The 24,824-nt window shown below is 36.2% G+C and overlaps 1 protein-coding gene and 1 pseudogene across 5 annotated transcripts in view; one reads left to right on the top strand and one right to left on the bottom strand.

The window, feature by feature from the left end:
* Positions 1–24,824, bottom strand: part of XRCC4 (X-ray repair cross complementing 4) — a 321,280-nt gene that overhangs the window by 91,825 nt on the left and 204,631 nt on the right. Inside the window, exon 8 of one of the 5 annotated variants that reach the window (XM_023214997.2) lies at positions 7,800–7,963. The exons of 3 other annotated variants lie outside the window; for them this stretch is intronic. In XM_023214997.2, coding sequence (XP_023070765.1) covers positions 7,930–7,963 — 34 coding nt within the window. In that variant the 3' untranslated portion in view covers positions 7,800–7,929. Of the gene's footprint in view, positions 1–7,799; positions 7,964–21,799; positions 22,234–24,824 lie in introns of those variants that run through there. One more of the 5 variants, XM_023214992.1, reaches the window with a different exon arrangement.
* LOC116418763 lies at positions 18,873–19,511 on the top strand (annotated as a pseudogene).

Genomic DNA, 24,824 nt, shown 5'->3' with positions numbered 1-24,824 from the left:
TATAAAAGATGTGAAGGAATAATAATTTTCAAACAGAGAGCAGTTTAAACAAAAAAAAGAAAAAGAAAAAGAAAAGAGAAGAAAGAAATGTGAAGAAATGTGAAGGGATGAATGGATGAGTTGAGAGATATATGTGAGTAATTTCTGTAAGTCCAATTTGAGAAAAGCACTGATAAGCATAGTGTAGTATTATGCTAGGAGTTAGAATATCATTTCCTTTGGAAGGGAAGGAAGACATATGGTGATACATAAGAGAAATATGACTGGCAGTAAATTAGAAAGAGTAAAGAATGTCTACTGCAGGGTTCACAGCTAGGGACACAGTCTCTGGTGTGGTGGCCTGGGAATAAAACCGTGGGAAGGCAGGCTTAGTCAGCTGACAAATCCTGAGTTCCACATCCTTATTTACATGTAAAATTATAATTGTTAAATAAATTTACACTGAGTAGATAAAAGGCCTATGATAAATCTCATTGTTATTTCTAGTGTTTTTTTAATTTAATTTTATTTTTATTTTTCATTATACTTTAAGTTCTAGGGTACATGTGCATAACGTGCAGGTTTGTTACATATGTATACTTGTGCCATGTTGGTGTGCTGCACCCATCAACTCGTCAGCACCCATCAATTCATCATTTATATCAGGTATAATTCCCAATGCAATCCCTCCCCCCTCCCCCCTCCCCATGATAGGCCCCAGTGTGTGATGTTCCCCTTCCCGAGTCCAAGTGATCTCATTGTTCAGTTCCCACCTATGAGTGAGAACATGCGGTGTTTGGTTTTCTCTTCTTGTGATAGTTTGCTAAGAATGATGGTTTCCAGCTGCATCCATGTCCCTACAAAGGACACAAACTCATCCTTTTTTTGGCTGCATAGTATTCCATGGTGTATATGTGCCACATTTTCTTAATCCAGTCTGTCACAGATGGACATTTGGGTTGATTCCAAGTCTTTGCAATTGTGAATAGTGCCGCAATAAACATACATGTGCATGTGTCTTTATAGCAGCATGATTTATAATCCTTTGGGTATATACCCAGTAGTGGGATGGCTGGGTCATATGGTACATCTAGTTCTAGATCCTTGAGGAATTGCCATGCTGTTTTCCATAATGGTTGAACTAGTTTACAATCCCACCAACAGTGTAAAAGTGTTCCTATTTCTCCACATCCTCTCCAGCACCTGTTGTTTCCTGATTTTTTAATGATTGGCATTCTAACTGGTGTGAGATGGTATCTCATTGTGGTTTTTATTTGCATTTCTCTGATGGTGAGTGATGATGAGCATTTTTTCATGTGTCTGTTGGCTGTATGAATGTCTTCTTTTGAGAAATCTCTGTTCATATCCTTTGCCCACTGTTTGATGGGGTTGTTTGTTTTTTTCTTGAATATTTGTTTGAGTTCTTTGTAGATTCTGGATATTAGCCCTTTGTTGGATGAGTAGATTGCAAAAATTTTCTCCCATTCTGTAGGTTGCCTGTTCACTCTGATGGTAGTTTCTTTTGCTGTGCAGAAGCTCTTTAGTTTAATTAGATCCCATTTGTCAATTTTGGCTTTTGTTGCCGTTGCTTTTGGTGTTTTAGACATGAAGTCCTTGCCCATGCCTATGTCCTGAATGGTATTACCTAGGTTTTCTTCTAGGGTTTTTATGGTATTAGGTCTAACATTTAAGTCTCTAATCCATCTTGAATTAATCTTCGTATAAGGAGTAAGGAAAGGATCCAGTTTCAGCTTTCTACTTATGGCTAGCCAATTTTCCCAGCACCATTTATTAAATAGGGAATCCTTTCCCCATTTCTTGTTTCTCTCAGGTTTGTCAAAGATCAGATGGCTGTAGATGTGTGGTATTATTTCTGAGGACTCTGTTCTGTTCCATTGGTCTACATCTCTGTTTTGGTACCAGTACCATGCTGTTTTGGTTACTGTAGCCTTGTAGTATAGTTTGAAGTCAGGTAGCGTGACGCCTCCGGCTTTGTCCTTTTGACTTAGGATTGTCTTGGCAATGCAGGCTCTTCTTTGGTTCCATATGAACTTTAAAGCAGTTTTTTCCAATTCTGTGAAGAAATTCATTGGTAGCTTGATGGGGATGGCATTGAATCTATAAATAACCTTGGGCAGTATGGCCATTTTCACGATATTGATTCTTCCTATCCATGAGCATGGTATGTTCTTCCATTTGTTTGTGTCCTCTTTGATTTCACTGAGCAGTGGTTTGTAGTTCTCCTTAAAGAGGTCCTTTACATCCCTTGTAAGTTGGATTCCTAGGTATTTTATTCTCTTTGAAGCAATTGTGAATGGAAGTTCATTCCTGATTTGGCTCTCTATTTGTCTGTTACTGGTGTATAACAATGCTTGTGATTTTTGCACATTAATTTTGTATCCTGAGACTTTGCTGAAGTTGCTTATCAGCTTAAGGAGATTTTGGGCTGAGACAATGGGGTTTTCTAAATATACAATCATGTCATCTGCAAACAGGGACAATGTGACTTTTTCTTTTCCTAACTGAATACCCTTGATTTCTTTCTCTTGCCTGATTGCCCTAGCCAGAACTTCCAACACTATGTTGAATAGGAGTGGTGAGAGAGGGCATCCCTGTCTTGTGCCAGTTTTCAAAGGGAATTTTTCCAGTTTTTGCCCATTCAGTATGATATTAGCTGTGGGTTTGTCATAAATAGCTCTTATCATTTTGAGGTACGTTCCATCAATACCGAATTTATTGAGAGTTTTTAGCATGAAGGGCTGTTGAATCTTGTCAAAAACCTTTTCTGCATCAATTGAGATAATCATGTGGTTCTTGTCTTTGGTTCTGTTTATATGCTGGATTACGTTTATTGATTTGCCAATGTTGAACCAGCCTTGCATCCCAGGGATGAAGCCCACTTGATCATGGTGGATAAGCTTTTTGACATGCTGCTGAATCCGTTTTGCCAGTATTTTATTGAGGATTTTTGTGTTGATGTTCATCAGGGATATTGGTCTAAAATTCTCTTTTTTTGTTGTGTCTCTGCCAGGCTTTGGTATCAGGATGATGTTGGCCTCATAAAATGAGTTAGGGAGGATTCCCTCTTTTTCAATTGATTGGAATAGTTTCAGAAGGAAAGGTACCAGCTCCTCCTTGTACCTCTGGTAGAATTCAGCTGTGAATCCATCTTGTCCTAGACTTTTTTTGGTTGGTAAGCTATTAATTATTGCCTCAATTTCAGAGCCTCCTATTGGTCTATTCAGGGATTCAACTTCTTCCTGGTTTAGTCTTGGAAGAGTGTACGTGTCCAGGAAATTATCCATTTCTTCTAGATTTTCTAGTTGATTTGTGTAAAGGTGTTTACAGTATTCTCTGATGATAGTTTGTATTTCTGTGGGGTCGTTGGTGATATCCCCTTTATCATTTTTAATTGCATCGATTTGATTCCTCTCTCTTTTCTTCTTTATTAGTCTTGCTAGCGGTCTGTCAATTTTGTTGATCTTTTCAAAAAACCAACTCCTGGATTCATTGATTTTTTGGAGGGTTTTTTGTGTCTCTATCTCCTTCAGTTCTGCTCTCATCTTAGTTATTTCTTGCCTTCTGCTAGCTTTTGAATGTGTTTGCTCTTGCCTCTCTAGTTGTTTTAATTGTGATGTTAGAGTGTCAATTTTAGATCTTTCTAGCTTTCTCTTGTGGGCATTTAGTGCTATAAATTTCCCTCTACACACTGCTTTAAATGTGTCCCATAGATTCTGGTATGTTGTATCTTTGTTCTCATTGGCTTCAAAGAACATCTTTATTTCTGCCTTCATTTCGTTATGTACCCAGTAGTCATTCAGGAGCAGGTTGTTCAGTTTCCATGTAGCTGAGCAGTTTTGATTGAGTTTCTTAGTCCTGAGTTCTAGTTTGATTGCACTGTGGTCTGAGAGACAGTTTGTTATAATTTCTGTTCTTTTACATTTGCTGAGGAGTGCTTTACTTCCAATTATGTGGTCAATTTTGGAATAAGTGCGATGTCGTGCTGAGAAGAATGTATATTGTATTGATTTGGGGTGGAGAGTTCTATAGATGTCTATTAGGTCCGCTTGGTGCAGAGATGAGCTCAATTCCTGGATATCCTTGTTAACTTTCTGTCTCGTTGATCTGTCTAATGTTGACAGGGGAGTCTTGAAGTCTCCCATTATTATTGTATGGGAGTCTAAGTCTCTTTGTAAGTCTCTAAGGACTTGCTTTATGAATGTGGGTGCTCCTGTATTGGGTGCATATATATTTAGGATAGTTAGCTCTTCCTGTTGAATTGATCCCTTTACCATTATGTAATGGCCTTCTTTGTCTCTTTTGATCTTTGATGGTTTAAAGTCTGTTTTATCAGAGACTAATATTGCAACCTCTGCTTTTTTTTGTTCTCCATTTGCTTGGTAGATCTTCTTCCATCCCTTTATTTTGAGCCTATGTATGTCTCTGCATGTGAGATGGGTCTCCTGAAGACAGCAGACTGATGGGTCTTGACTCTTTATCCAGTTTTCCAGTCTATGTCTTTTAACTGGAGCATTTAGTCCATTTACATTTAAGGTTAATATTGTTATGTGTGACCTTGATCCAGCCATTATGATATTAACTGGTTATTTTGCTCGTTAGTTGATGCAGTTTCTTCCTAGCCTCGATGGTCTTTACATTTTTGCATGTTTTTGCAATGGCTGGTACCGGTTGTTCCTTTCCATGTTTAGGGCTTCCTTCAGGGTCTCTTGTAAGGCAGGCCTGGTGGTGACAAAATCTCTAAGCATTTGCTTATCTGTAAAGGATTTTATTTCTCTTTCACTTATGAAACTTAGTTTGGCTGGATATGAAATTCTGGGTTTAAAATTCTTTTCTTTAAGAGTGTTGAGTACTGGCCCCCACTCTCTTCTGGCTTGGAGAGTTTCTGCCAAGAGATCTGCTGTTAGTCTGATGGGCTTCCCTTTGTGGGTAACCCGACCTTTCTCTCTGGCTGCCCTTAAGATTCTTTCCCTCATTTCAACTTTGGTGAATCTGGCAATTATGTGTCTTGGAGTTGCTCTTCTCGAGGAGTATCTTTGTGGCGTTCTCTGTATTTCCTGAATTTGAATGTTGGTTTGCCCTACTAGATTGGGGAAGTTCTCCTGGATGATATCCTGAAGAGTGTTTTCCAACTTGGTTCCATTTTCCCCCTCACTTTCAGGCACCCCAATCAGACGTAGATTTGGTCTTTTTACATAATCTCATACTTCTTGCAGGCTTTGTTCATTTCTTTTTCTTCTTTTTTCTTTTGGTTTCTCTTCTCACTTCATTTCATTCCTTTGACCGTCAATCGCTGATACTCTTTCTTCCAGTTGATCAAGTTGGTTACTGAAGCTTGTGCATTTGTCACGTATTTCTCGTGTCATGGTTTTCATCTCTGTCATTTCATTTATGACCTTCTCTGCATTAATTAGTCTAGCTGTCAATTCTTCCACTCTTTTTTCAAGATTTTTAGTTTCTTTGTGCTGGGTACGTATTTCCTCCTTTAGCTCTGAGAAGTTTGATGGACTGAAGACTTCTTCTCTCATCTCGTCAAAGTCATTCTCTGACCAGCTTTGATCCGTTGCTGGCGATGGGCTGCGCCCCTTTGCCGGGGGAGATGCGCTGTTATTTTTTGAATTTCTAGCTTTTCTGCCCTGCTTTTTCCCCATCTTTGTGGTTTTACCTGCCTCTGGTCTTTGATGATGGTGACGTACTGATGGGATTTTGGTATAGGTGTCCTTCCTGTTTGATAGTTTTCCTTCTAACAGTCAGGACCCTCAGGTGTAGGTCTGTTGGAGATTGCTTGAGGTCCACTCCAGACCCTGTTTGCCTGGGTATTCTGCCTGCAGAAGATAGAATATTGCTGAACAGTGAGTGTAGCTGTCTGATTCTTACTTTGGAAGCTTCCTGTCAGGGGTGTAATCCACCCTGTGAGGTATGGGGTGTCAGAGTGCCCCTAGTAGGGGATGTCTCCCAGTTAGGCTACTCAGGGGTCAGGGACCCACTTGAGCAGGCAGTCTGTCCGTTCTCAGATCTCAACCTCCGTGTTGGGAGATCCACTGCTCTCTTTAAAGCTGTCAGACAGAGTTGTTTGCGTCTGCAAAGGTTTCTGTTGCTTTTGTTGTTGTTGTTGTTAACTGTGCCCTGTCCCCAGAGGTGGAGTCTACAGAGACAGGCAGGTTTCATTGAGGTGCTGTGAGCTCCACCCAGTTCGAGCTTCCCAGCGGCTTTGTTTACCTACTTAAGCCTCAGCAATGGCGGGTGCCCCTCCCCCAGCCTCGCTGCTGCCTCGCGGTTAGATCGCAGACTGCTGTGTTAGCAATGAGGGAGGCTCCGTGGGCGTGGGACCCTCCCGGCCAGGTGTGGGATATATTCTCCTGGTGTGCCCGTTTGCTTAAAGCGCAGTATTGGGGTGGGAGTTACCCGATTTTCCAGGTGTTGCGTGTCTCAGTTCCCCTGGCTAGGAAAAGGGATTCCTTTTCCCCTTGCGCTTCCCAGGTGAGGCGATGCCTCGCCCTGCTTCAGCACTCGCTGGTCAGGCTGCAGCAACTGACCAGCACCGATTGTCTGGCACTCCCTAGTGAGATGACCCCAGTACCTCAGTTGAAAATGCAGAAATCACCGGTCTTCTGTGTCGCTCGCGCTGGGAATTGGAGACTGGAGCTGTTCCTATTCGGCCATCTTGCTCCCTATAACCTATTTCTATTGTTTATGACAACTGTGACTAATTATACCTAGATTACCATATGTACAGATTTAAAAGAGCATTTTATCCTCTCATCACATCTACAATAAGATTAAGACTTAATTTCTTCTTTTCATATAAACTAAGAGAAATCCAAAATACAGTTTTGTCATCTAATTTAGAAAATAAACAAAAACACACATTTGATTAAATTATGAATTTATTAAAAAATCATTTAGTTAATATGCTATTGCTCAAACAACTAGCTAAAAAAGAAAACGAAAAAGGGTTTCTTGTGTATTCAGTCTACTGGGATATTAACTGGCCCGTAATATTGAGAATAAGGCAAGATTACTGCTTTGTTTAACTTGCAGAACTACTCATTAATTTTATTTACAAAAGTTAAATAATTTCATTAATTTGGGGAATATAATACTACCCAAAGTGTTTTATTTACAAAATAGAATATTGCTATTTCATTATCATAAAACAAACAATGGGTGAGTCAAATGTATATTTAAAGATTTGTTTTAAATTAGATTTTGAGCTTAAGTTTGTGGGTAAGGAATAACATGAACACTCTGAATTCTTCAGCAGAAAAATATTTAGTCAATCCCAATTATACTGACGGATACTTAGCAGAAGCTATAATAACTATAATCAGAAACTGCTCTGGGCCAGTGTTTTCCAAAATTCCATGAGACACTCCAGTAAAAGGGGTTCTCAATTCAAACACATTTGGAAAATATTGGTTCAAATGCCAACATGACCATGTGCACCGGGAATCTTAGGCAAGAGCTATAGCCTGCGAAGTTTCCCAAAAGCATATGACTAGGAAACCTGTTATTTGCCAAACAATTTTCACCGTATCAAGGAACAAACTCTATGAGATGCTGCTCTATAAGAAGTAATAAAGTTTACATCTTTTTTCCTTTACAAAGTTTGCTGGTTTTGCTTCATCTTTCTTGATATCTCATTTACAGGATGTCCTCAAGTCCTACACTTTCTACTACACCATAAAATACACACACACACACACACACACACACACACACACAGACCCAGAAATACACATACAACATATATAGTATTTACATAAACATAAACATATATATAACTCATCTATCTCTCTGTCGGTCTGTCTGTCTGTCCGTCCCTCCGTCCGTCCATCCATCCATCCTTCCGAACTATATCTGAAGTCAATATTTACCCTGCCTGAGCAGTGCCTCAGAATCCAGTTGTCTTCTCTTACCATCATGTCCAAATCAAAAGTTGTAACATATAGTGCCTCCAAATGACCTGTTACAGAGGAAAGCACCTAATAAATTAACATGACTTGGTTGATAAAGTTGGTAAGTAATCAGGTACATATGAATTTGAAAAAAACAGGCCCAGCTGTCTTAATCTAAAGAAGTAGAGCAAACATAGCATTGCGGCACAAAGGCAGATGAAGTGTGAGGGAATATATTCTATTCTGCTGCCCCAATAGCCATTCTATGTAAGTATCTATTTACCTGGCTTACATGTAAGTTCAGTAATAGATTTTGATCTAAGAAAAGCATTGCTACTTTACTTAAGGTATTATTTTATTTTCACTGTTCTTTCTTTTCCTTTCCAACTCAAAATAAAGAAAAATATACAAAGGAAATGGGCAAGTATTACAGAAAAATGACCAGTTTTTTAAATATAATAATCTCAGTGTGGAGTGTGACATAGAATTATACAATTTATGAGCTGAAAGTGCTCTTACTAATTACCTAGTGCAGTATTCCCATTTATGGTTGAAATTTTAAAAGGGGGGATGGGGTGGTAAAGGAGCTCAAAGTCACACAAACTGGTGGCAAATCAAGGCTTAGAACCTGTCTTTAAACTTTTGTCCTTTAAGTGTTCCAGTTCACTGGGGTGCCTCCCATGATTTTTGTTTGTTTCTTTTGTCTTGCTTTTGAGAACTGCCATACGTTTCAGAAAAAAAATGATACACAAATATTTACATACATAGATGTTTAGAGAGATTACAAGATACCAGCAACATTCACTTTATTTTCTACCAGAATGTATTCACATTCATCTGTTGATTTTAAAGTTTTGAAAATACATGAATAATCTATGTAAGCTGAATAAAAATACAAAACCCAACAAAACAACAAAGTAATGATTTTTGTGGGTATACTATATTTCCCCTTCAATAAAGGCACATTATAATGCCTAAGGAAGAGTAAGTCTTTACATGCCAATATTCATAGGGGTGGTAATTTTGGAGCACAGCACTTTGCAGAACTCTGAATAGTGGGCACTGACAAAAGGATAAAAATTCAATTTATTTAATTAGGGAAAAAATTGTGGAGAACTTGAACTTCTTTGTACTAATTTAGAAAATCCCTAAACTCTTGAAATTGCTACATGAACTCTTAAACAAGAAGTCAGAATGAAAATTTTCCCTTTAAGTGAGTAACAGATAAAGTGAAACAGATTCTTTTAAATTATTTTTCAGACAAGCAACGCCAGGTTGGGTCTTAATAATGTTTTACAAAGCGTCCAACTACTAAAGATTGATTTTTAGTAGATAATCTTTACAAATCACATAGTGCAGAATATGATCAGAATACTTAAGATATATAACAGTAATAATGTTATATTTATAAAATGAATAAAATATAGATATTTAAGCTTCTATTTTCTTAAACAGAATTAATAAAAGGGTATCCACTTTATATATAATTCTATACAATGTATATATAAGTCAAAATAAGAATATTGTGGCTTTCCATTTATTTATGGATTAAATAAATTCATTACATGAAGGAGATATTCAATACCTAAAGATAATCTTTACTTCTACCCTGAAAAGAAAAAGTTGAACAAATTACTGAAAATCAATTACTTTTTTAATACGAATTAGACAACTGAGGTTGCAGGGCAAACCACCATCCAAAAATCTGGAGAAAGACAAACCCAGAGAGTCACAACTGAGATGTGGTTACCTGGGGTAGAGGCCACTGGAGCCAAAAACTGATAGGAACACTCAAATGGGAATTTTAATGAACTGCTGGAGACTTAATGTAGACTAGCATGAGAGTGAGAAACTCCTGAAGGCCACAGTCTCAGGGAGTTTTCATCCTTTCCTACAGTTTATGTCCAGGAACCACACCAGATTTTCATGGTAAAGATCCAAGAAAGAGCTTCTCCTGATTCTGGCAGGGGGAGAGTCATCACTGTGAAATATGCCCTGGTCCTTCTCCATAACAAAGGCCTACTCTCTAGGAAAGAAGTTAACCCTATCCCACGTGGGTTATGGATATTGCTCATGTTTCAATCTCCTCCACCATTCTTGTTTCACCTAAGAGGGGAAAAAAAAGGTATACCACCAGAGAAATACTTGTAGAAGTCACAGTCCCCAAGGTACAGGTCAGCTAAAAGACTAAGATTTAATCATAAAAATCGAGAATGCTTTTCTCCCACATCATACCACCACACCAACAGGACTCCAGTATTGTAACAGTGGATTGCAGTTGAAAGAGCTGAATGATGCAGACTCTCTCTGAGGAGAATTTAGGAAAGCCAAAAGTTAACAGCGGAGACAAAAGCAAGGACAGCAGGAGGGAATCTGAAGCCTCTGACACCTACAGCTACAACAAGCATTAAATATAGCACAATTCTTACCTAAATGCACGTCTTCACACTAAAAGTCTATTTTCTTCAGTTCCTATCACCTGATACATGTCCAGCTTTCAACAGAAAATTACAAGGCATTCCAGAAAGCAAGGAGTAAAATGTAGTTTTGAGAGTAGAAGCAAGCATCAAAACCATACTCAAATATGACACAGATGTTCAAATCATCAGACAGGGTAAAGTAATTATGATTAATATATTAAGGATGCTAATGGAAAAAGTAGATTATATACAAGAACAGATGGGTAATGTAAGTAGAGACAGGGAAACTGCAGAAAAGAATCAAAATGAAATGCTAGAAATCAAAAGCACTGTAACAGAAATATAGAATACCTTTTGTGGGCTCATCAGTAGACTCAATACAGTCAATGAAATAATCAGTAAGCTTAAAAACAGGTCAACAAAAAAAAAATGATATAAACTGAAACAGAGATAAAAGAATGAAAAAATAGAACAGAATATTCAAGAACTGTGAGACAATTTCAAAAAGTATATATATATGTGTGTATATATATATATATATATATATATATATATAAGAGAATACCAGAAGAAAAAGAAAACAGAGTAGAAAAAATATTTGAAGTAATAATTATCAAGAATTTTCTAAAAATAATGCCAGTCACATAATTCAGATATTCAGGAAGCCTGGAGAACACCATACCAGAAGCCCAACCAACATATCCCGAGGCATAGCATATTAAAAACTAAAGAAAACCCAAGTCAAATAGAAAATGCTGAAAGAAGCCAGAGGGTAAAAAAATATCTTACATACCCAGATACAAGGTATGATTTACAGTGGTCATCAGAAGCCATGTAAACAAAAAGAGAGTGGAGGGAAATATATAAAGTGTTGAAAGAAGGAAAGTTACCAGTCTAGAATTCTATATTCAATGAAATTATCTTTCAATAGTGAAGGAGAAATAAAGACTTTTTCAGGCAAAAAAGACATAATAGACAAGAAGACATAATAATCCTAAGCCTGTATGCAACTAACAAGCATGTCAAAATACACGAGGCAAAACTGATAGAACTGAAAGGTGAATAAGAAAAATGCATTATTAGAGTTGGAGGCTTCAATACCCTGCTTTCTGTAACTGATAAATCAAGTAGGCAGAAAATCAGAGAGGATATAGTTGTCCTGAATAGCATTATCAATAAACTTGATTAATGGGCATTTATAGAATCTTCCATCCAACACCTGCATGATATATATTCTTCTCAAGTTCACATGGAACATTCAGAGACAGACCACATTCTGTGCCATAAAAAACACTTTAGCACATTAAGAAGAATAGAAATCATAAAAAGTATGTTCTTAAACCACAATGAAAATGAAACTAGAAATCAATAATAGAAAGATAGCAGAAAAATCCCAAAATATTGGGAGATTGATATACTTCTGAACATATGGCTCAAGAAGACAAGAAAAATTTAAAAATATTTTGAAGTACATGAAAATTAAAATACAAGTAAGCAAACTGTGTGGGATGCCACAAAAGCAGTGCTTAGAGAGGAAATTTATAGCCTTAAATGCATATATTTGAAAAGAAGGTCTAAGGTCTACAATAACCTACACTTTCATCTTAGTAAACTAGAGAAAGAAGAGCAGTTTAAGCATGCAGCAAGCAGAAGAAAAGAAATAATAAATATTAGGGCAGAAATCAATAAAATCGAACACAATTGAGAAAATCAACAAACCAAAAAACTTGTTTTTTGAAAAAAGATGAATATATGACATGCATTTATTCATTCATTTAAAACATGTTCAAATAAGAAAATTACACATTTTAGGGAGGAACTTAACACTATACAGATGGTCAAAACATTGAAAGCAATTCCAGTCTTTTGAATATTATATGAATGGAAATGTATCATGAGGAGTTTATGATTAGATTTCTATATACCTCTCTCCATCTCCATTCTGAATCATTTATAATGTAAGCAAATAAAACTATTGTAAATTATAAAATAGTAAGTTTTCTGGTTGGCATAGTCAAATATCAACGTTAATAAAATTAACTTGCTTTATTTTTTTTCCTTCACATTAACACGTGAGAAATAAGGCACAGAAAGCTGTGCTATTCTCTCTGTTACACTAGGATATTGGGCTTTAGACTGTTTGTAAGCCAAGATGGCTAAGCTTCAGCCAATGATTTTGTACAAAAGATGTTTCTCTTCTTTTCTCATATTGTCCCTGAAACGTTATGAATGGGCAGAATGCCAAGCCTACTAATGGATCTTTTCAAAATTTATGCCTTTCTTTTTCAATTTCCTATCTAAGAATATGTTGATGTGAAAAGGCAGGGTAAGAGGGCAGGAGAATGGGCTGGAGAAGAGTCATCCAAAAACTCTGTCATTACACCGAGGCAGTATGCCTAACAAATCCTAGATACGCAACATACACGAATCTTAATGCTTCACAGGCCAGACTAGAAAACTGATGGTCAATGAATTTATTATTGGTGGCAGTCTCCTACTACTGATTACATTATTTGTCCAAATGGTCATCAGATACTGTCAACTCTACCTCTTTCACATTGTTTAGATTTGTCCCATAATTTTCATCTAGTCCTCAACAACTTTAGTCTAGGTGCACATCGTCAGTTATCCACATTATTGCAATAACCCTCCACTGTCCACCTCTCTCAACATTCCTTCTCAATCTTCTCATGTACTTTGTGTTCCTAGCTTGTGATAGTTAGTTTTACGTATCAACTGGCTAGGTAAGAGTATGTAGTTATTCAATAAAACATTATTCTAGGTGTTGCTATGAACTATTCTGTTGATGTAGTTAATATATTCAATCAGTTGACTTTCAGTAAAGGATATTACCCCCAAAAATATGGGTGGGCTTCATCCAATCAGTTGAAAGGCCTCAAGGGCCAAAAATGAGGTTTCCAAGAGAAGAAATTCTGCTTCAAGACTGCAGCATTAACTCCTATTTGACTTTCCAGCCAGCCTGCTTGCAATACATATTTCAGACTTGCCGTTCCCCATAATCACATGGGGCTAAATAAATGTTAGTTGCTCTTATTATTGCCATCACTGTTATGGCTATCATGAATGCAGAGGATTTCCTGGATTATAAAGTGTACATTTTGGAAAATCGTATCAGAGAGCCAAGGGCAAAAACTACTTGTTGGATGCTTTGGGCCTAGAATAAAGGTAACAAGCTGTCAGACAGAAAAGTGAATGTGTGAGCCAGAAAAGTCAGAGAAGAGCTTCTTTTAGACACTTCAGACATGAAGTTGATTAATTGAGAAAGGAAAGTAAAATTCACGCAGACAGACCGATTCAGTCCATTGGTCTCAAGAGACACATTTAGATTTCAGTCAGAGATGTGTTGTGCCAAATTATTCCATCTTTAGAACCTCACCCAGCTATGTCTATTATCTTACTAACCAGGAATTAAGGGCTGGATCAGCTAGCTTCTCTAAAGAAACACATGCCAAGCACAGGGGATATCTTAGACTAATCCCACTTCTGATTCAAACAAACTTTGAAAAAAGGAATAACAAGCTCCTGTGAAAAGTCATGGTTTCATGACTTTTGAAAATCAGTTACTACATTCCAGGAGGGTGAAGTGACAGTGGAGGGAATCATGAACCATGCCTCCACCCCGCTGAACAAAGCCCAAAGGAGTTACCAATGGGATCAGAACATATACGACTCAGAATTACACGTGGTTTCAACTGAATTTATTACTTTTAATTTACCAGTGCTATTGTCAATGAAACAAACAACCCCCCCCCCCGCGACTGATATTAATTTGTTGCACAATATGGCACCATGGCCAGTTAATCTTTGCTGAACATTTCCCAAAACTATGAACAAATTAGAATGCTTGTGAAAAGATGATCTTTTGATTCCTTTATTTCTGCCAACCAGTAGGTTAAAACAAGACAAAAAAAATTACATAGGGATTCCAAAGACAGTGTAATGACCTGTTTTTATTCATGAAACAGCAGCAACAATTCCATTTACCTCTCTATCCATTCCCACTCCTTCCTGGTACAGTTCAGTAACTCTCACAGTGTACCTGTACATTCCTTAAAGTTAAATGAAAAATTTTTAACTTCACAAGCCATACAGAAATATATTTAGATTGTATTTCAGATAAGGCTAGAATCCCCTTTGAAACACCCCTCAGTGTCAATTCCAGCCCCACATACCCCAGAGATAACCAATCTTAATAGTTTATATGTAACCTTTCTACAAATTTATTTAGGTAACAATGGAAAATATTTGGTATTTTTTGTTTATATTATTGCTTTATAACATATGTACAATTCTGCAACTTGCTTTTTATTAAGCTATAAACAATTCTAGCATACACACCTTCATTTATAGAGGTTAAAAGATTAGCAGAAATAATCCTGTGCAAGCATCAGGTTCTAGGCCTGCCCTATCAAATAACAGCCATGAAATTTTGACTCTGTCACTAATCTCACTATCCTAACTTTTAAATAATCTTCCTCATTTCTGTCTTTCACAGGGTATATGTCAAAATTAAATGAAGTAATCTCCGTGTATGCTTTGAAAGCTGTACTGTTTAATATATACATAAAATATTATTCTTAAATATTATCTAGAAAATAATCAGTTAGTGCTATTCTAATAGCATATACTATAAGTATTTAACTTAAAACTTTAAGAGGTGTCACAATAATATTTCTATATTGAAATTTTTAGCTAATAGCATAGTTATCCCTAAATGTGAATGCTTCCTTGGCAACACTGACATATTATGTCAACAAAGGATTAATCATGAGAAAATATATTTACATGCAAATTCAAGTTATTAAATTGATTGTTTACAAATCAAATTCCACTTTTACATCCATGAGCTTCTATGCTCAATCCTAGAGTAAATGAACCACACACAGCCCAAGTGCATGAAAACAATGAGAATGACTACATCAGAAGAGGTTATAAAACTATGACATTTAAAAATATTTAAAAATTCACCCCAAATCTCTTACATGTTATGTTCAAAAGAATTATTTTGGTAAAAATAACTTTATAAATGATTTCAGTTTTAATTACAATTCTTTTAAGAAAAATGTTCTCTATGAGATACACATCTGATTTACATTTTAAGTAAATTAAAACATTAGGATTCTTAGAGAAAATGGTTAAAAAAATTCTTAGTCACTAAGTTAAGGTACAATATCGTGTGGTTGGTTATAGATCTAATATGTTATTGGGCATATTGATTTCACTTTTCACCAGAATAATTAAATGTCAAATGAAAAGAGTGCTCTACAAAGTCCCTCTTTTCTAAGTTTTTTCATGAATAGGATCATCAATAACAAACTATATCAACTTCACCTTTAAAATCTCTATGTATTTTATGTATTTGATTACCTTTCATCATGAATTATTCACTTTTTTTTTTTGCTCTGGGTTGGTAGAAGGTTTTTGGCAAGTGACTTATGTTTATGAATCTTCTCAATTTCCTTTATTTGAAACACATTACCTCATACTATTTCTTCAGATTCCCCAAGCTTGACTGGATACCCAGTTTTCACTTCTCAACATTAAAATGAGAAGGAACCATGGGAAAGTCCTGACATACATACATACGTAGAAAATATTACACAAAGCCATTACTTTGGGGGTTACATCAATGTGATCATAGTAAGATAACTCGGAGATGAGTTAAGACCCTGAAATACAAGACAGAGTGCTTCACAAGTACATTCATGTCTGAGAAGGAAGGTGGGGCACATGGAACATGTACCTAATGTCTTCCTTGTAGATGCCAAGAGAGAATGAAAACAGTAAGAATATTTAGAGTCAGTTTAGTTCAATTCCAAATTATAAATTTGACTAAACATACACATTTAATGAATTAGTGGAATAAAGTCAATTATAAAACTCCGATTGTGTAAATCAGAACAATTAGTTATATGATAGCTTTTGGACCTGTTTTAATGTCCTAGTTTGTGACTAATTTTTTTAAACAGAGAAATTTGGATCACTGGCACTTCAAAAATACTGGTTTTCACTCATAGGAAAAAGTAGTAACACAATGATAATGCTCCAACTAGGTAGACATAAATGGAAGAAATGAGAATTATGAATATCCATTTTATAAATTAGGTGGATAGCAGAAAAAGCAATGGAATCAGAAGACCACAAGGTCTAAGCTCTAGCGTCAACAAAGTGAAACATTTTGGACACAGTTTTTTCAAATGTAAAATGAGGGTGTTGAACTGTATCTCCAACGTTCTTTATAACCTATGATACTTAGGGGGAAATTTTCATAACTACAGCAGCTTTACAAACCTATTATTTGAGTGCCAAAAATGGCAAGCTGGAAAATTTTCAGTGGCTTGTGGCCTATTTGTTGTCAATTCCTTTTTTGTTTTTTGCAACATCTTTTTTTTTTTTTTTTTTTTTTTTTTTTGGTCTGGTTATAGAAGTACCATGTTCGCTGTAGACAGTATGGAAAACACAGACAAATCCAAGCAAAAACCAAAAAAAAACACAAACAAACAAACAACAAAAAAAGTCACTACCCAAAGATTACCTGAGCTGTTAACTACATGTTTCCAAATATATATTGTTGTATAAGTTACTAGAATTTACAGAGTCCAATGGTTTTCAAATTTGTATTTTTATGATCAGATTTTTTTCCTAAACAAAGTCTCACATGGAACCTTAATGTTTACAACACATAAAACTGAAACTACTCTGATTGAAGTAGTGATGAAGAGCCTGGGGCTTTTCTTACATGGTTGTCAACACACTCCTATGGAATCCTATACTTTAAGAAGTACTGTCTTAAAACTAATGACTTAACCTATTTTCTAATGTTGGACATTTAAATTGCTTTTTTTTTTGCTATCATAAATATCATTCAGTTCTTTGTGTACATTCATGGTTATTTTCCTTGGACCAATTCTTGCAGGTGAAACTTCTAGGCCAAATGATTTTAAGGCACTCATTGTCATGCCAAGCAACTTTGACACTGTCTCTCCCCAAACCATTTGCCATAGGAGTCATCCATTTTCTATTCTGCTATTTAATGGTAACTAACCCCAATTGTAGCATTCGAATCAGAATCTATTCCTGACATATTTCTTCATCTTTTCTTTCTCTTACTTATGATGCCAAATAGGTTAGTATTAAGGCTAAATAAATGTCCTCCTTGAAGCACCAATACTTCCTTCCTGTTAAATGCCATTGGGTGCCTACTGGATGAGCCTTTTGTTGTCCTTGGACAATGATCTGTCAAGCAGTCAGCTTCTATAAGAAGGTGGCTAATCAAAAGCAGATAGTCCCCTTTGAGGGGAATACCTTTGTTACTTGGCACTTTTAGTGAGACAAAGAAATGAAAAGGGCAGAAGAGAATTCCAGGCAAGGGTAATCAGACAACATTGGAGGAACTTGGCATAGTTCAGTGCTATAAATGATGAACATAAAAATGTGGTTAGAGATGGGGCCAGAGGCAAATGCAAATTGCCCACAAGTTACATAAGGGGGTAAAACTTTGTGGGTGGAAACTGTAGTAAATGTAAGAGTGAATGTCCATTCTAAAGAGAACAGTCAGTATAGCCAATCGCCACCATGTGAGGGAATATCTTCTAGTTTCCAAAGCCATGAAAGGTTTCAATTTTTAAATTAATGATGGTACAAAATTAAAAAACAACAACAACAACCAGTGCAAACTCGACCAAACACATATGTGAGCTGCATTTTGCTAACAGCCTGTCTCACTTTACAATCTTAGGACTACGGAGTTAGGGAAAGCACAGCTCATGAAAGCCTGTGTATACTAAACTCAGGGGTTTGAACTTTATCTTGAGAACTGTAGGGACTCATTAAAAAGACTTGACACTGATTAACATCTTAGAAGGATCACTCTGGCAGCTGTATTGGAGTCAAGTCTGAAAGGGAGCTATGTAAGAAGGGCTTAAATCAAAGCAGTGAAGGAGGCATGGAAAGAACGAGACAGAGTTGAAAGAGGTTAAAAAGTCATATGGTTTACTAAATTACACAGTTGAAACCTGAACCCAGGTCTCCTACCTTATATTGCTTGATATTCTTATAACTAACTATACCAATATTGCAAGATGTCTTTTGAGTGGAATGCTATTTATTTTGCAAGTCATAAGATACAGGAGATGTTCTTCACAAACATTAGCTTGAAATACCAGGATTTGTTCCTATAGCTATCATGTTGTGTAGGTAAACCTTGCACTAAAAGAAACTCCAGGGAAGAGGATATATAGAGAAATCCTGATGAGATACACAGTGGGCATACACATTGACTGTGAATAAAGTCCCTCATACTTCATTTGGCTTTCTACGCCAGTTTGCAACTAAACAACAGATAAGCAGATTGATATGGTTTGAACGATGGTGACCCTCTCAAATTCATGTTGAAGCTTAATCCCCAATGAGGTGATATTAAGAGGTGGGGCCTTTTGGGAGAAGTAATTAAGTCATGAGGGCAGAGCCATGACTTAGAAGGGTGGTCTTGGGATGCCATCTGAAGTAGGCTACAGTGGTCAGAGTGTGGGCTCCAGTGCAGGGGCCTGGGCAGAATGTCAGATATTTAGCTTCCTGTGGTATACTGATGAGCAGAACTCTTCTACTGCATACCTCAGTTTTGCCTAAGGAGACATGTGCAAGAACTTTCTTCAAAATCGTGGCACCATTAATAAACAAAAGGAAAGAATATTCAGAGAGAAGAATTATAAGACATTCAGGAAACATGCAGGAAGTGCATGATGTAGTACCAGGAATAGAGGATTACAAGCATTTCATTCCTTGGTGTAAAATATCAGATGTAGTATCAGAGATCTGCATATTGCAAAACACAATTAGAAATTGGGTTTCCACCTGTGTCGGGGCAATATACATCAGTAGTAACCTTGGTGAAACCTCATTTCGGAAAGGTATCCTGTACTGATGGGAAACTTCTCCATCATTTGGAGACTGGTGTTTTAGCCCAGGTCTTCCGGGCTACTCAAAAATGTGTACCTCTGATTTTTCAATTTCTTTTGAATTTCAATCTCTTCTACACTCTCAATTTGCCACATTGATTTTCGATGAAGTCATAAAGCAGATGGTAGCTGCCTTTGAAAGAAGAGCATGTAAGCTGTATGGTCCAGAAACAAATATACCTCAGGAGTTAATGCTTCATGAAGTTTATCACGCATAAAGGGAAAAAACAACTGGTGTCACTGACTTTTAACTTTAGTTTGTTCACTTTAGCAAGCATTTTTATGTTTTCAGAAGTCAGAAAGCATTTGTTAAACCCAGCTTTGGTTATAAACTTGCACCACTGAAAACTTGCACATAGAATATAGATTCACTTATACAGACATTATCATGTTCTGCATTTACAATAATGGGATGCCATCACGATTGCTAGAATACTGACATCATTCTTCTGAGCAGAAATTGAAACTGTAAATTTAAATCTTTTAATTATCACCTTACCTGAAAGAGGTTAATTAAGATATTCACACAGTATGTATTAAAGCAACCATATTACACTTAAGTTATTACATTTAGACTATTTGTAACTTATTGTGATAGGGCCTGCCATAGGGCTTAGGGTATTTGAGTAATCATCGTATATTTAAAGTTAAAAACTTTGACTTAAAAACAATGTTAATGAAGGTTCTCTGGCACTTTTGATATTTTAAAAATTGTTTTGAGTAGTAGATAATTCAGTGCCATAGTGTGGTTAGCCCCCAGATAAACAGTGAATTTTTTTTTAAGTTTTATTTTTAGTATTTCTGGTGATTGATCCAGAGCTTTAAGCTACATTTCTAGTAGTTTGCCACTTTCTCCTACGTATTCTGGCTGCTCTGTCAATATGCTAATTGTGTGTCAAATGTTGTCTACAACAGCAGGCAACAGATGAAGATAAGTTGGTTGATATGTATCCAGCACTACGCATCCCTATTTTTCAATTTATTGTGTGTATTCACTTTCAATAATGTGTTTCAAATTGATATATATATAAAATATATGTACTATATATTATATATAAAATATATACACTATATAATATATAGCACATATAAAATATATACTATATATACTATATAATACAATATATAATATATTGTATATAAAATATATATTATATATAAAAATATAATATATAAAATATATATAATATATATAATACACATATATCTTTTTTTTTTTTTTTTTAGAGACAGAGTTTTGCTCTGCTGCCTAGGCGGAGTGGAGTGGCGTGATCTTGGCTCACTGCAACCTCTGCCTCCCAGGTTCAAGCAATTCTCCTGCCTCAGCCTCCCAAGTAGCTGGGATTACAGGCACATGCCACCACACCCAGCTTATTTCTTTTGTATTTTAGTAGAGACAGGGTTTCACCATGTTGCCCAGGCTGGTCTCAAACTCCTGAGCTCAGGTAATCCACCTGCCTCAGCCTCCTGAAGTGCTAGGATTACAGGGATGAGCCACCGCACCTGCCCTCAAACTGATTGTTTTTAAAAAACAACACAAAGACTTAAGTAGTAACTTGATAATGTTAACTTATTTATTTTTTGTACAGTTAAAAAAGGGGCTGGAGAAAACTAGTTTAGGCCCGTTTTTGCGCTGCTGCCTTCCATCATGGGAAGACATAGCATTTGTCCTTTTTAACCTTGTGAGGATGCAGCAAGAAAGCCCTCATGAGACACAATGCCAGAACCTTGATCTTAGACTTCTCAGCCTTCAGAACTACAGAAGTGAATTTCTATTTATCTATAAATGACCCAGACTATGGTGTTTTATTATTGCAGTAAAAATGGACTAAGACAGATATCACTATTTAATGATATCTGTCTTATTTTATCACTTTTTGATATATTGATATATTTAGATATATCAATTTTGATATATCTAATATCAAAATAAAAGATATAACACTTTTGATAAATATTGATATATTTAGTAAAGAAAAGTCTTTCTTACTATATTTCTACCTCAAAAATTCTATGACTAAAATTAATTTATGTTTCCAGATCATCTGCATTGTGGTTAAACTCTGCATATTTAGTGGGAGTGAAGACTACTGCTTCAATTTGGTTAATACATTTTTTTAGTTCAATAATTAACTGAGCCAGACAACAAGTCAAATGGAAAGTGAAGTCATTAGGTGGGGTGAAGTGATGTGAAACCTCTGAGTGTTTTCTCTCTTAACCTCTGGATGGGAGCTTGACTCCATTTGTCTGACTGGTAAATTGATGAGCTTATAAAAGAGCATTTGTTGAACAGCTCTGTAAATAATAAAATCTACTACTACTACCTGCTTGAAAATGATGTGTTTTTCTTTATTAAACAAAATATTAAATACTTTATTAAACAAGATATTGTTTTCTTTATTAAACATGATATTAAATGAAAATGCTGTATTTTTCTTAAACAAGATATTAAATTATTTTTGCAAAAACATCAAAAAATGTATAGCTATCCTAAAGTTTCTGTACTAGACAATCATACTGGTACAGACAGAAAAAAAAATTCCCAGATTGTAACATTTAGAAATGTGTTACATACTTATACATTTGTAACAAGGTAGCTAAACAACCATTCTGACTATACTGCTTACAGCGAAGGTGTCAATATTCACGTCATGGTAATGATTTTAAACTTTCAACCAACGTTGTCTTACGGTTTCTTATTTTTAAATGGACACAGGAGTATGATGGTGCTAAAAATACGCTATAGTTCTAACTATCTGTTGGAATAGGTCAGGTTATATACAGTAACTAATACCCCAACATCTCAGTGGATTGAAATGACAAAGCTTTAATTTTTCATTCTGTTGTATGTCCATCGTGGGCAGCCTGAGGGCTCCACTCAGTGCTGTCTTCTTACTCCAGGATCCAGGACGACAGGGCAGCCACCAACTTTGCCAGTTGCTATGGCAGAAAAAAGTTCTCTGGCTCAGAAGTCACACATGTCACTTTTAATCAAACTTGCTGGCAAGAACTAATAAAGTCTTACTCAAAGATAGCTGTGAAGTGCAATTTCATCATGTGCCCAGAAGGCAGAGAGCTGGAAATATTTGGTGAACAGAACTAATGACTATCACAGTTACCCAAATAATTGCTCTATTATGGTTTCACATATCTTTGTTGTCTCTGCCTGACTAAACTATGAAATCAGAATCTACAACTTGAAAGGTTCCCAACAAATTCCTTTGATTCACTGATTCTACATAGATAGATGAGTTCAATATAAAGTGTGATTTAAGTAAATTAATTATGTCCTCTTAGAACTTTCCTCCAATACTAAATATATAGATGCTCCTTCACTTACGATGGGTTACATCCTAATAAAATCATCACAAATTGAAAATGTTCTAAGCAAAAAATTATAACACGATTCTGTTATAAGCAACAAATTCTAACAAGATTCTGTTATAAGCAACAGAAAACACACAAAGACACTAGGTTAGGTATATTAAATAGGAAACGGCAACTTATAAAGAAAAGGAATTTCTTTATTAAAGTTCTGGATCCTGGGAAGTCTAAGGTTGAGGGGCCACATCTGAAGAGACCATTCTTATGGGTGAAGCCTCTGTAGAATCCTGAGATTGTTCAGGGCATCACATGGCAAGGGGGCAGAGCATGCCAGCTCAGATTTCTCTTCTTCTTATAAAGCCATCATCCTCATTCCCATGATAACCCACTAATGCATTAATCCATGAACGACGAATCCATTAATAAACAAATGGATTAATCCCTCCATGAGGGTAAAGTCCTCACAAACCAATCACCTCTTAAAGGTCCCACCTCTCAATACTGACACATTTGGGATTAAATATCGTGGATTTTGGAAGAAACAAATATTGAAACCATATCATCTACCAAACATCATGGCTTAGCCTAACCTATCTTAGATATGCTCACAGCACTTTCAGTACAGTATTCAATAAAATACATGAGTTATTCAACACTCCATTATTAAAATAGGCTCTGTGTTAGATGATTTGGCTCAGCATCTTGAGAAAGTATTGTACCACATATCTCTAGTCCAGGAAAAGACCAAAATTCAAATTCAAAGTAGAGTTTCTACTGAATGCATATTGCTTTTGCACCATCATAAAGTCAAAAAATCCTAAGTCAAGCCATTGTAAATCAGGGACTGTCTGTATTTAAATCCAGTTCTGGGATCATTCTAAAACTGAGTTAAGAGACCAGGAAGGAATCACCTGGGTGTCAAATCCAGGTATAATCAACAAAATAGTTATTCAAAGACCAACTGTATTCATTTTTCCACAAATGCTACAATGCATTAAAGAATCATGCATGTAAATCTGACACCACAATAATCCCTTTCTTTACTTTCATTGTATTTGCTGTGTAAATCTACACATTAGGAACCATCCACACATTGTTGAAGACAAACAGCCACTTATGCTGTCTGTGCTCACTTTAAAATCACGGTCATAAATCCAAAATGTCTAGGACTCTCCAGTCTTTATCTCTATACCTCACTTATCGCAGGAATTCTAGATTCATATATATCTTGGTATCTCTGCTGTGATGTCTGTTAAGTTTCTAAAACCTAACCTAGCCAAAACAGAGCCATCTATTTTTATGACCTGCAAAGCTGTTTCTTTCTCAGTTCTTCCCATGTCTGAAAGCTGCGCCATTTACCCAGTTTGTCAAGCTAAAACATAGGAATCCTTCTGATTCCTCTCTCTCCCTTATTCTAAATCAAACCTACTAGCAAGTCTTGGGAACTTTACTGCTAAAACATATGCATGATCTAAGAATTCTTCACTAGGTCCTCTATAAGCCTACTCAAAGACCGACTTCCACTTGGACTACTGTTAAAACCTCCTAACTGATCTGTCTGTGATCACAAACTCCCTACTTCCAAATCCATTTTCAACACAGTGATAACTCCCTACTTCCAAATCCATGTTACACATACTTTTAATAGCAATCTTTTAAAAACAAACATCAGTCAATGTCATTGCCCTTAAAATTTACCCTTATACTTTGCATAAAATTTAAAGACCATTGACCCTCGAGGCTTATTTCATTGATACATACATCACATACCACTCCCTCTCATTCCCACTACATATTTCTACTCCTTCAATACAATGGATTTGCTCGCCCGAGGGCCTTTGCATTACCTTTCTTTCCATCTTTGCAGGAAGTCTGCTTGTCATTTAGGCTCAGCTTAAATGCCAATTTCCTGACCATTCTATATAAAAAGGAACCACCTCATTACTATCTTTTGCATCACCTTAATTATCTGCATAATTATTGCTTTATAGTGTGTCCATGTTTATTTATTCTTTTTCACTTGTATCACACCACTAAAACATAATCTCAGCTGTTTTGCTCACCACCATGTTTTCTCTCTTCTGTGCCTAAGTCACTGTCTGGCTCACATTAGGTACTCAGCAAATATTTGTTGAAAAGATGCTTATGATTTCAAAATACACCAAGTACATGGCATGAGCAGGGAAGGTACAAAAGTTACATAACAC

Source organism: Piliocolobus tephrosceles, chromosome 4, assembly GCF_002776525.5.
Source record: "Piliocolobus tephrosceles isolate RC106 chromosome 4, ASM277652v3, whole genome shotgun sequence".
Classification (NCBI taxonomy): domain Eukaryota; kingdom Metazoa; phylum Chordata; class Mammalia; order Primates; family Cercopithecidae; genus Piliocolobus; species Piliocolobus tephrosceles.
The sequence above is the reverse complement of the archived record's forward strand: the minus strand, read 5'-3'. Positions and strand labels throughout refer to the sequence as shown.